We start from the raw sequence: 12,887 nt of genomic DNA, 5'->3' as shown, positions 1-12,887 counted from the left end.
GTCCCCCCCCCCCATCACCCACAACCTCCTCCTCCCTGCATCATCCCCCCCACCCCACCCCACTCATCAAACTCACTCATCCAACCAACTTCACTCATCAAACTCACTCATGTGAGCATATTAACAGTGTTTGATATCAAATTTGCGACTTTTGCCTTTATTTAATCGGGCCGGTAGAAATTGTACTGGGCCGGTAACTTTTTGTAGTCATGTTAATTTTTGTAGTCATGTTAATAAAATGGATAAAAATGTTAATTTGCTCCCCTGCAGTCATTTTGGAGAGATGCAGTGTGAGTGTGAGATTTGTCAGGATTGAAAGACATGTTCCATGTGTTGGAGCTGTTTGTGATTTTATCCAGATCTGTAGAGCGAAGAAGCTGCTGCTTGCCGGTCTGAGGGATGACAGATGGTACGATAGAGAGTGGGGGGCATCAGCAAAGAGATAAATTTTCCAGAGAGTCGGAGAGATCATTGAAGAAAACCAGAAAAGGAACAGGGACCAGAACGCTGCCTTGAGGAACTCCAGCCTGAACAGGAAGAGGGGATGAGAGAACTCTATTTAGGGCCACATGTTGACTGTGACAGGAGAGAAAGTCTGTGAGCCGTGAGTAGAGATGGCCTTGGATACCATAGGAAGAGAGTTTGGCGAGTAGGGCAGGATGCCAGACCGTGTCAAAAGCACGAGAGATATTAAGGGATACGACTCAAATTTCATTCCGGTGTGTACCCCGGTCAGAATAGGTACACCGTATCCCTGCGTGTCGTAAAAGGCGACTAAAAGGGTTGGCGTCAGGAAGGGCATCCGGCCATAAAAACATCGCCTCAAAAGGAAACAATGATGAGTACAACTGATGGGCAGGGTACAGCCCGAAGTACCCCGTGGGGGTCCTCACCCCCTCTCGTTAAAACTCAAGGTGGGGAACCCGATCGAAGCAAGGGAGGAAATTTTTCCATTTATGATGACCAATCGTCTGATGCCCCACGTGGAGATCGGTTTCTGAGGTTTGGTACATGGAATGTAGGGACAATGACAGGGAGATCTGGAGAAGTGGTTGAAACATTGGTCAGAAGAAGAGTGGACATATGTTGTGTGCAGGAGACACGGTGGAAGGGAAGTGGTGTGAGAATGGTGAAGGGAAGGCAGGGGCAGAAGTACAAGTTTATGTGGCAAGGGTGCCCGGAAGGCGTGCATGGTGTTGGTGTCATGTTTTCTGAAGAGTTTGTAGACAGTGTATTGAGTGTGACTAGAGTGAGTGAAAGGTTGATGATGGTGAGAATTGTGATCGGAAATCTCTTGGTGAACGTCATCTCGGGATATGCCCCGCAGGTCGGTCGAAGCGATGAAGAGAAGAACATGTTCTGGTGTGCGATGGAGAAGTTGATGGAAAATGTCAAAGATGAGGAAGTTGTTGTGGTTGGAGGAGACTTGAATAGACATGTGGGAAGGAGTCCAGACGGTTTTGGGGGAGTCCATGGGGGTTATGGATATGGTGTGAGAAATGGAGAAGGTGAAAGGATCTTGGAGTTTGCTGAACTGTAATACTCAATTCCAGAAAGCGGATAATAAGCTCATTACATACACGTCAGGTGGGTTGACGACAACCATTGACTACCTGATGGTGCGTCAGCGAGATAGGGGAAACCTCTGGGACACAAAGGTGATCCCAGGGGAGGAGACTGTTTCACAGCACCACCTGGTTGTCTGCGATATAAGGGTGAAAGGTGCGCGGAGAATTCGGCGGGTGAAGTACCAACCGAGGATGAAGGTGTGGAGGTTGAAAGAGGTGACAGTGAAGGAAGCATTAAGAGAGAGGCTGAGTATGGTTGAAGATGATGTGGTTGAGCTTGAAAGTGGTTGGATGTCAATGAAAGATTGGTGAGGTATGTGGATGGACAAAAGGACCACCGAGGCACTCGGAAACATGGTGGTGGGATGATGAAGTTGGAAAGACGATTGAAGAGAAGAGGAAGAAGTTCAAGGAATGGCAAAAGGCAAATGATACGGTGGAAGAAGAGGCAGCACATGAAAGTTATAAGGAAGCCAAGAAGGCTGCAAAGAAAGAGGTTGCAAAGGCACAGGAGGCCCATAGAAAAATGTTCAGAGAACACTTGGATTCGGAGGAGGGTAAGAGAGCGGTATTCAGGATTGCAAAGCAGATAGCGAGAGAGAGATTTGATGTGACGGGGGTGAGTTGCTTGAAGGATGAAGTGGGACAAATTGTTGCGGACTCAGATGGAATTAAAGGAAGATGGAAGAGATATATGGAAAGGCTGTTGAATGTAGAAAATGAATGGGATAGCAACATCGAGAGTAACCCAGTTTTAGGACCAGCAGAGAAGATAACTGAGAAGGATGTTGAGGAAGCTATAAGAGCAATGAAGAGTAGAAAAGCAGGAGGGCCGATGGGAGTTGTGGGAGATATGTTGAAGGCAGCGGGAAGTTGGGGTGTGAAGAGAATGACAGAGATCTGTAATCTGGTGGTGAAAGAAGGCCGCATTCCAGTGGATTGGGAACTGAGTACCCTCGTCCCTCTGTACAAGGGGAAAGGTGACCCTCTGGACTGTGGCTCCTATAGAGCAATAAAGTTATTGGAGCATGGAATGAAGGTATTGGAAAGGGTGTTGGAGAAGAGGATAAGGAAGAAGATAAAGATTGACGAAATGCAGTTTGGATTTATGCCAGGAAGAGGAATGACAGATGCAATTTTTATTGTAAGGCAGTTGCAGGAGAAGTACATGGAGAAGAGGAAGAAGTTGTTTTTGGGTTTGTTGATCTGGAGAAAGCATTTGATGGGGTTCCACGTGAAGTTATGACATGGGCATTGAGGAAGTTAGGAGTGGAGGAATGGTTGATCAGAGTAGTGATGGCCATGTACGAGAGAGCACGCACAGCCGTAAGGACAAAGGATGGGAACAGTGGTGAGTTTGAGGTGAGGGTAGGAGTGCACCAGGGGTCGGTACTAAGTCCACTTCTATTTGTATATGTGATGGAGGTGCTGGCTCGGAGGGTAAAGGAGGGTTTACCGTGGGAGCTGCTGTACGCAGATGAGCTGGTGTTGATTGCAGAGAGTATGGATGGACTGAAGGAGAAGATGAACAAGTGGAAGGAATGTATGGAGGCAAAAGGTTTGAAGGTGAATATCGGAAAGACGAAGGTGATGGCAAGTGGTAAAGCATGTGGTGAGGTGGAAAGGACTGGGAAGTGGCCGTGTGCTGTGTGCAGGAAGGGTGTCGGAGTGAACTCCATTCAGTGTACAATGTGTGCTGAATGGGTTCATCGAAAATGTAGTGGGGTGGAGAGGGTCATTAACCAGTGTGGCAGCTACATTCAAGTGGAAGGTGTGCATCGAGGGAGCAGCAGATGAAGGAATTGTTGAGTTGGATCTTGGAGATGGTGTGAAGCTGGAAGGGGTGAAAACATTTTGCTATCTCGGAGACATGCTGAATGGAGAAGGTGGATCAGACTCTTCGGCGGTTGCTAGAGTGAGATGTGCATGGAAGAAGTTTCGGGAACTGAGTGGCGTGCTGACGAAGAGGGGAGTGTCGTTGAAGCTGAAGGGAAAGGTGTATGCTACATGTGTGAGGAGTACGATGATTTATGGGAGTGAGACATGGGTACTGAACATGGAGCAGCAACAAAGGGTGGAAAGGGTGGAAATGCGAATGGTTCGGTGGATGTGTGGAGTATCGTTGAGAGAGAGGAAGACAAATGATGACTTGCGGAAGATGATGGGAATAGAGTCTGTGATGGAGGTGAAGAGAAACAGGTTGAGATGGTTGGGTCATGTGTTGAGGAAGGATGAAAGTGACTGGGTGAGAGGAGTGTTGGAAATGAGTGTTGTCGGAAGTAGAGGACGGGGAAGACCGAGAAAAACTTGGCTAAATGTGGTGGAAGAGGAAATGTGGGCAAGGGGATTAAGAAGGGGAGATGCAGAAAACGGTAAAGTGGAGAAGATTGTCATGGGACCCGCAAGGCTAACCCCTGCTTTAGCGGGGAAAATGGCCTTTAAATGTGTGTGTGTGTGTGTGTGTGTGTGTGTGTGTGTGTGTGTGTGTGTGTGTGTGTGTGTGTGTGTGTGTGTGTGTGTGTGTGTGTGTGTGCGTGTGTGTGAGTGTGTGTGTGTGTGTGTGTGTGTGTGTGTGTGTGACTCAAATTTCATGTCTGGCATTGAGGACCTCCATCCATTGTTGGGAGAGCAGAAGCAGCATATCCAGGGTAGAGTGACCTGGTCTGAAACCAAATTGATGACCAGAAATCAAGCCATTGGAGAAGAGGAAGGATTTATTTTCTGAAGCGATAATTGATTCCATAACCTTGCTGATGATTGGGAGAAGGCCGATTGGTCCGTTGTAGGAATCTGTTTTTGCACATTTTTTTTTATGCAGGGCGATAATGTTTGCTAATTTCCAAGCAGATGACAGATGACCTTGAGAAAATGAGAGGGTGAATAGAACAGAGAGAGGGTGAGCAAGAGCAGAGGAGTAGGTTGTTAGGACACGTGGGCTGATGCCATTTGCAGAATCCGAGTCGAGTTTTGACAGCAAGCTCTCCACTTTGTCAGAAGAAAAGGACAAAGAGTCCAGGGACAGTTGGGTGCGACTGGGTAAGGTGGGTACAGAAAGTGATGAGTTTCAGCCACAAGATTTAGCTGCAAACACTGAGTTTAGGAATTCAGCCTTTTCACGTGCAGTATCAGCAGTGCTGCCATTTGAGGTAAGGGAGGGATGGAGGGGGAACATACTCCAGAAACAGATTTGATTAGATGTCACCAGGATTTGGAGGAAGGAGACAGGTTTGAGAGTTCAGACTTGAGATTAGAAAGATGTTCTTTTCTGGCTCTCCCGAGCGTCGACACACACTTGTTCCGAGCATTATGGAAGGAACTGAGATTACCCTCAGTTGGGTTTGCTTTCCATGAGGCAAAGGCAAGTTGTTTCAGGACAACTGCCTCACCACAAGCTTCAGTGAACCATGGGTGAGTGGAAGGGTATAACAACTGAACATGAGAGGGGATAAATATGTGCATGAGAGAACAAGTTTCTTTGAAACAATTTCCAGGATGAGTTGATGTTGGAGAAAGTAGCGATGGGAGACCAGTGTTGAAGTTTGATGGCTGCTTGAAGTCCCTGCCAGTCAGCCTGAGTAAAATGCCAGACTCGACGGCACTGAGGTGGTTCTCCAATAACAGCCAGAGAGATGTTTACTTTGACAAGCACGTGATGAGAAGAACCGATTGGAGCAAAGAAAGAACAACAGATATTTTCAGGGAAACTTGTGAAAATCATATCCAGAAGAGATGGAGTACCGTTAGTTGAGATCCGGGTCAGGAAGTTGACTGATTGAGTCAGTCCCAATGAGTCGCAGAAATCTTTTGCTGAAGTGCCATGACAGGTGAGAGAGAGGTGCCCACACCCAACCAACTGACATGATGACAATTGAAGTCACCACATATGAGGAAGAGAGTGTTTGGATGAGAAGATAGAAGATGGACCATGTTTTTGGATAGTGAAGTGTAAATGGAGTCATCACTGTTTGGTGGACTGTACAGCACACGTACAAACATGAGGTGGGAGTAGAGGGAAGCCGGAGCCAGAGGTATTCCTGGGAGTGTGGGGGGGGGATGTGAGGGTCTTTGATGAAGAGAGCAACTCCTCCACCAAGACGAGGCTCAGGTCTGTCATACTGGAGGAGGGAGTAACCAGGAAGAGATACTGGGGAGTCAGAAACGTTTTGAGGGAGGAAAGTTTCTATTTGGCAGATTATGTCTGGTTTGTCAGTGGCAACCTGCATGGAAATATCTGTCGGGTTTGTGCGAAGGCCCTGGATATTTGAGGTCCACACTGTTAATGAAGATGGAGGGAGGAGGCTTTGGGTGCAGGGGAGGGGAGGGGGGAGGGAGGTAAGGAGAGTTGTTAAAAGAGTGTGGGTTATTGCAGAAGAGCTAGGGGAGGGGCCGGATGAGGAGGAAAAAGGCCCTGTGGTACTGGGTTGAGGCACAGTAGGGAGTAATAAGAGGGGGAGCAGAAGGTAGTTGAGGAGTTGAGGAGGTAGAGTGATGAGATGGAGGAGAGAGGGCAGGGGAAGGCAGCAGCTTTGCAGATGTGGGGGGGGAGGGCAACTTCGAGAAGGGTGAGTGAGGGGGGGGATGAATGGAGGGAGAAGGATGAGTGGGGAGAGTTGAGGGAGAAGGGTGAGATGGAAGCTTGGAGGGGGAAGAGTGTGACAGTTGCTTTGAGGAGGGGTGAGAGGGATGAATGGAGGGAGAAGGATGAGTGGGGAGAGTTGAGGGAGAAGGATGAGTGGGGAGAGTTGAGGGAGAAGGGTGAGATTGAAGCTTGGAGGGGGAAGAGTGTGACAGTTGCTTTGAGGAGGGGTGAGAGGGGTGAATTGGCATTGAAGTTGGAAAAAATGACGATTGAAGGAAAGCGAACATGCATAGCAAACTGGGGTTAAAAATTTTTTTATATAGGTCAGAGATGCGATTAAGGACAAGTGTTGATGGATGTAATAAAGGCGAATTAAGAGAAGAAACGCTGTGACATTTGGATTTTTTAGGCAAGGTATGAGGGAAAGGTCAAATTGAGAGCAGTCTTTTGAAATAGAAAAAAAAAAAGTCATGAATTATGATCCAGTTATGAGAACCACACGTGTGATAGAGGAAGATGAAGCATTATCAAAGACCGTTTTTATTATTACTATTATTTAATTTTTTTTGATAGAGATTGCACAAGATTAGGTGGGGGTAAGATTGAAGAAAAAATTTGTGAGGTGAATGGTGAATTTGGATTGGTAAACACAGAGGGTAGAAACAGATCACGTGGTTACGGGAGGTGTACAGTTAAAAGTGGATTTATTTATTTAATTTTAATAAGGATTGCGTAAGATTCAGAAAAGAAAGGTTGATGTAAAATAGTGGAGGTGCCTGGTGAATTTGGATCAGTAAACGCAGAGTAAAGCTGATGGATCAATGAAAGGTAACAGGAAGAGAAATCACCGGTATAGGAAGAGGGTAGAGAGAGACGTGGTTTAAGGAAGTGTATAGTTAGGAAGGATACAAGGGGAAAAAAATTTTGGTGATGGATTTTTGAAGATTAGGTAAGATTAGGGAATGGAGGGTTGTCGGAAGAAACCGTGAAGGAAATGGTGAGAGTGAGTCAGCTCAAATAGAAGAAAGATGGTGTGCTGGCAGAAGGAGAAGTCGAAGAAGGATTGGAAGAAGGATTGGATTGGGTATGGAGCGAGAAAGGATGTTGTTTTTTTTTGTTCTTTTTTAAAATTCAAGACAAGAAACAGTGTGTGTAGTTGGGAGGGATAGATGGGGGACGTTGGGAAAAGTGGGGAAAATAGGAAGAGAATACAAATAAAACGATCGTACACCGAGACGGGAAGGACAGGTAGGCCTCAAGGAACCTGAAAAGACAAGGTTGACGAAAACTCACAAAATATCACGATTTTTGAAACAAAACTGAGTTAAGAACACACAGTAAACATGTAGGTGAGAATACAAACAGTTAAAACATGACAAATAACAACCGGGAAAACCGGAAGGTTGGCAGAGACCCCTGAGAGAACCTGCCGTCGCCCCAAACCAGAGCCACAGTCCTGCACTGCTTCAAGGCTCTGGTAGAGACAGTTCAGTTGCAGCCTTTACCCTGTCCATCCAGTGCATAAACGGCCTTCTTCTTCCTTTTCCTCATTCCCTCAACCATACCCAGCATGGGCAATTACATCTCAATAAACCGAAGCAATACGATTTGTCCCAATTCTTTCACAAGCAATAATAACTTGGGCCACAAGGCAACAGGTCAGGTTGACTGTACCAAACCTCTTTGGAAACTTAATGAAAAGTTTACAGAATAACACTCAAAAGAAAATAATTAGTGTAAAGAGAATGTACCATAAATGGTAAATGTAGACTTGGAGCAGGATGGCAAACTATATGCACAGGCATCTTTGGCAACAGCATGTTGGGAGCAAGCCATTTCAAGTTATCCGAGAAATCATTGCCCAAATTGGCCAATAAGCTACTTAAACTTAACGAGAGTTAAACTTTCGGTCAGTTCAATAAAAAATATGAACCATTTCCCACTCCAACAATACATTGGAAGCACAGGCTGCCTGGAGAGGCGAGAAGTATGCACACCTAACTCTGAACTGTTTATCTTGGGATCGAATCGTGACACAGCTATAAACTGTCATCCTGATATTTCCCATACAGGGCTAAACATATACATAAGTGTCTGTGCCATCCTTCTGATGGAAGATAAACAGGGTGTCCCACCCTGCTAACTATTTGATGGACTTTAAAGATCACACGGTGTTCTTCACAAAGTTGACGAGTTGTTGCCAGAAAACTGGCCAAGTTCCATATTCCTGCATAAACCTACAAGAGAGAGAGATTGCTACACATAAAGAAGTAAGAAAGCATGGGCAAGGAGAATCGGTACCACATTAATCAGATGCTTTTTAATCACGTCTAGCCAAACAGGTCCTCTTCAATTCTATCGCAGACATCTTGTTTTTTCATCCTCAAAAACCTTGTATTTTATTGCCTTTATGAACTCATGGCGTTTCTTTCTCCAAGTCTCTTACTCGTCCATGGCGATCGACTCGAAGAGTGGTGGGGAAACCCCTCACACACAGTACATCACAGATCCTTACTGAGATGCATGACAATCACCAAATGATGTACAAACACCAGACCTTTCATACCGTGACTGTTTAACAATTAGCAGCGATATACACAAGCTTCCCACTGATTGAAAAACTCGAGCATGCTTTTCAGATTTGTCATCGTATCCTGCCGCGAGCAAGGACAGTCAGATTTGGCAGCATCAAGCAAAAGTTTATCAGCTGGAAAACTACAACAAGCTTCTTGCGTTCAAATAGCCATAGCGTGCATCGGACGAGCACAGCCATGCACCTGCTGGGACGATTGCAAGCACGCTTCAAAAACTACACAATTGCATCAAGTCAGCCATCCTGCTACCAGTTTATACCCAATTAAGGAGAAGTTTTTTAACCTCTTGTAATTTACTCCATTTTGAAACCATAATCACTTAAATAAATCATAAAATTAGAAGGGCACTCTGTAGAGCACATACCTCCACCACATAATGCCTGATCCACGAGAATATATGGGGCCCAAAACATTTTTGAAATATAATACTATGCAGTACCATAGCAGTTTTTGGCCCGATCCCTCAATGGTGAAGAATCACTTAAAAAACTAAATAATTCTCAGATGCAGATCCAGATCTTCACCAAAATCGAATCAATTCTTCCTTGTCACACACCCAACCTGTCCACCAAGTTTCATCTGAATCCGTCCACAACTTTTTGAGATATCGTGCTATATAATCGGTTTCGCACTATCTCTTAATAGTGAAGAATCATATTAAAAAAAAAATTCTACTGGTTGGATCCAGATCAGGATCTTCCCCAAAATCTAATCAGTTCGTCCTCGTCGCACATCAAAACTGTCCACAAAATTTCATCCGGATACGCCCATAACTTTTTGAGATATCCCGCACACAGACAGACGTGAAAGCATAACCTCCTTCACCTTCGTTGGCAGAATTTGAGACGATAATACAACACAGCTTTCCTAAAAAGGCACATAAAACACATCGAGACCACATGGTATTGGGTACTTACATTTTGACAAGGTCATCTGCCTTTAGCGTTTGCTCCACTTCACTCCGGAGGGGTGAGAAATGGCACACACAGTTGTTGACCGAGATACAAGTTGGAAATGCCACACCTGTAACAAGAAAACCCATAAATCAGCGGTTTATAAAAGTGCATGAGCCCCATGAAACCAGTGTTTTGTACAGAATGAGAGGTCATCATATCTGGCCTTTGGATTACATGCTTCTTGCAGCGACATGACGCAGTGTACAAAGTAAATGCGTCAAATTTGATGAGTTAATTACAACAGGTAAAATAAATGTTGCTTTGTAAATGCTTGCATCACTTTTCTGGAAGTGTGGCTGTGCCGCTGATGCAGTGCCCCTATTACCAGCAAGCTACTGCTCATTTTGCCGATCTAGGACGGATGACTGGCCGAGTTATCCCACTGGCACGAAAGGGGCTCAAACGCAAGACCCTGAGAGATCTTAAACCAGCCACCTTAACCGCCAGGCTTAGACCAGGCATAAAAATCAATAATAATGTGCGTTTTGTCAAAAAAAAAAAAAAAAAGATTAAAGTGGAAATTTTTGGAAGAGGGAAATACATCATTCCTCCAACCAACCCCCTCACCCTGATATTATAAATAATCCCTTTTTAGCAGAGGGTAGGGAAACACGGGATTTATAGCCGGGTCGAGATTCGAACCCATGCAACACGGTTCAGAGGTTATCCTGCCAGCTCACAGGGATAAAAACAATACATTGTGATATGCCAGTTAAAATGGTAGAGAGGCATGGTCCACTGCGATGCCAGCAGACTGCATAGAAGCAAAAACTCCACGACTGTTATCAAGGAGCTTCTGAAAGCCTCAAATTGCCATCATTATCACATCAAAGCATCCCCAGCCCATTGCAACGCCGCAGCAGCAGCAGCAGCAGCAGCAGCAGCAGCAGCAGCAGCAGCAGCAGCAGCAGCAGCAGCAGCAGCAGCAGCAGCAGCAGCAGCAGCTACATACCCTTCTTCAAATCCTTTTCCTTCTTGAAAATCTTTGCAGTCTCTTCGTTAATCACGTTGTCTCCCTTCTCACACAATTCCTGAATCGACTGTCCCGGCTGGGCGTTCGTGATGAGAAAACGAAGCGCTCCTAGGAAACGGCGACAGGGAACGTCACGTGTGTAGCACTGAACACATCGACACGGACACGGACACGGACACGGACATCGCTGGTTCACACGTTTCAAAAAAAAATCTGTCGCTCACGGGCGGCGCAACCGCAGCATTGGAAGGAATTAACGAGGAGGAAACGGCGACCGTTACTCGTCGGGGGAAACCTTACGTGAGACTCGTCCGTTTACGAAGTACAGGCAACCAGATTGTGACAACAATGGATGCGGACAACGATTCGGACACGTTAGCTCACGCTACCGGTCGTGAGCGAACACAACACCTCACCGAGAACCGTTAACATTCGAGCTGCGAACGGGAGAAAAATAATCCGAGTCGGGACGGTGCAAGCATCTCGTGGCTCGTCCAAGGCCCGGCGGCAATTAGGCCGCAACAAACTATCCGAGGCCGTGGCAGCACGCGCCCGACGGCCTGCGATGCCGTCGCTTCGTCAGCGTCGTTCTCTCACGGTTTACGGCTTCCGCTGCCATGCTGTACTTGGTAAGAACCACATCCTGCGCGACGGTCTGCTCAGGTGCCTCTTCCTCCGCCATTTCAACGTGAACAGTGCTGCGACCACGTGTTCAATGGCCAAACCACGTGATGAAAGCACAAACCGTTGACCCGTTGTTGTTGTTGTTGTTGTTGTTGTTGTTGTGGTTGGTGATATTGTTAAGATTTAAGGGGAAAAATAAACGAAGGATCCACCACAAATACCACAACCTACAACAGCATCATCTATCTGTGTCGATAAACCTTTATTCATGTGAAGGTCGCGTGAACGAGATCTCGTTTTTCGCGTGATTTCGAGGTTTGGGCCCAGAGGGTCAGTTTACTCCGGGCAATACGTTCGTCAGTGGGCGATTAATCGGGTCTCTCCGTCCGTCCGTCCCATTTCGTTTCCGGAGCTAAACTACAAATCCCCTCAAGATATATTTACGAAATTTGGTACACATATCAAGCAAGTGGTGAACTGGTGCCTTTTGATATTTTCTAATTGATAGGTCACATGGTTTGGCAGCCATGTTTGATTCAAGAAAAATATTAAATAATGTTTTCTCTGGAATCACATAACCTAACGAGGCGAAAATTTGCAACTATCATCTTCTATCATGTCTGCATATATAGTAAAAATTATGACATCACAAGTCACATGGTTTGGCAGCCATATTGGATAGAAAAACTCACCTCATCCGATTTACACGAAACTTCACACACGTATCCCACTGAAGGATTGGAGGATTGGAGGCAGAATGTACATTTATGATGTCATAGGTCACATGGTTCGTCAGCCATCTTGGATTGAAAATTAATAAATTAAAAAAAATCTCCAGAACGGCTGGACAGATTGAGGCAAAATTTCACATACACTTTCCCCAAGACATCCTTTCAGAAGTTTGTTAATTTCTAATTGATAGGTCACATGGTTTGGCGGCCATATTGAATTTACTCGAAAACCTCCAAACATCTCCAGAACGGCTGGTCAGATCAAGGGGAAACTTCACATGCATATTGCACACGCTTCGGGAATATAAGTTTGTTAATCCTCATTTACTATGGCGGGGATATCGAAGACTTTGTCTTCAACGGATGCTAGTTGTTCTTCTGTTTGTTTCGATTGAAATCTTTCATATCGTAGTGAGCGTGATGGACGCGTTAAAATCCGTGGGCAACACGAGGCAGTTGTCCTGCAACAACTTCCCTTCTCCTCATGGAAGGCAAACCCAATTGAAGGCAATCTCAGTTCCTTCCATAAAGCTTGGAACAAGTGTGTGTCTACCCTCATGAGAGCCAAAAAAAGACATCTTTCTTATCTTTTAGTTGAAATCTGAACTCTCAAACCTGTCTTCCTCCTCCAAATCCTGGTGGCATCTCAGACAGTCTGTTTCTGGTGGATGTTCCCCCTCCATCCCCTCCCTTACCACAAATGGCCGCACTGCTAAAACTGCACATGAAAAGGCTGAATGCCTAAATTCTGTGTTTGCTTCTAAATCGTATCCCAAACCCATTGCTTTCTATACCCACCTTACCCAGTCGCACCCAGCTGATCCTGGACTCTGTGTCCTTTTCTTCTGACAAAGTGGAGAGT

The 12,887-nt window shown here is 45.7% G+C and overlaps 1 protein-coding gene across 1 annotated transcript in view; it reads right to left on the bottom strand.

The window, feature by feature from the left end:
• The window catches only part of PA2G4 (proliferation-associated 2G4), a 108,664-nt gene extending 97,225 nt beyond the window's left edge, over window positions 1–11,439 (bottom strand). Inside the window, exons 1-3 of the mRNA XM_085879410.1 lie at window positions 11,268–11,439; window positions 10,650–10,778; window positions 9,659–9,764 (exon numbers count right to left, since the gene is read on the bottom strand). Coding sequence (XP_085735536.1) covers window positions 9,659–9,764; window positions 10,650–10,778; window positions 11,268–11,352 — 320 coding nt within the window. The 5' untranslated portion in view covers window positions 11,353–11,439. The remainder of the gene's footprint in view (window positions 1–9,658; window positions 9,765–10,649; window positions 10,779–11,267) is intronic.
• Window positions 11,440–12,887: the final 1,448 nt, after the last annotated feature.

Source organism: Eptatretus burgeri, chromosome 4 (genome assembly GCF_056783735.1).
Source record: "Eptatretus burgeri isolate ZD-2024b chromosome 4, Ebu_testis_v1, whole genome shotgun sequence".
Classification (NCBI taxonomy): domain Eukaryota; kingdom Metazoa; phylum Chordata; class Myxini; order Myxiniformes; family Myxinidae; genus Eptatretus; species Eptatretus burgeri.
The sequence above is the reverse complement of the archived record's forward strand: the minus strand, read 5'-3'. Positions and strand labels throughout refer to the sequence as shown.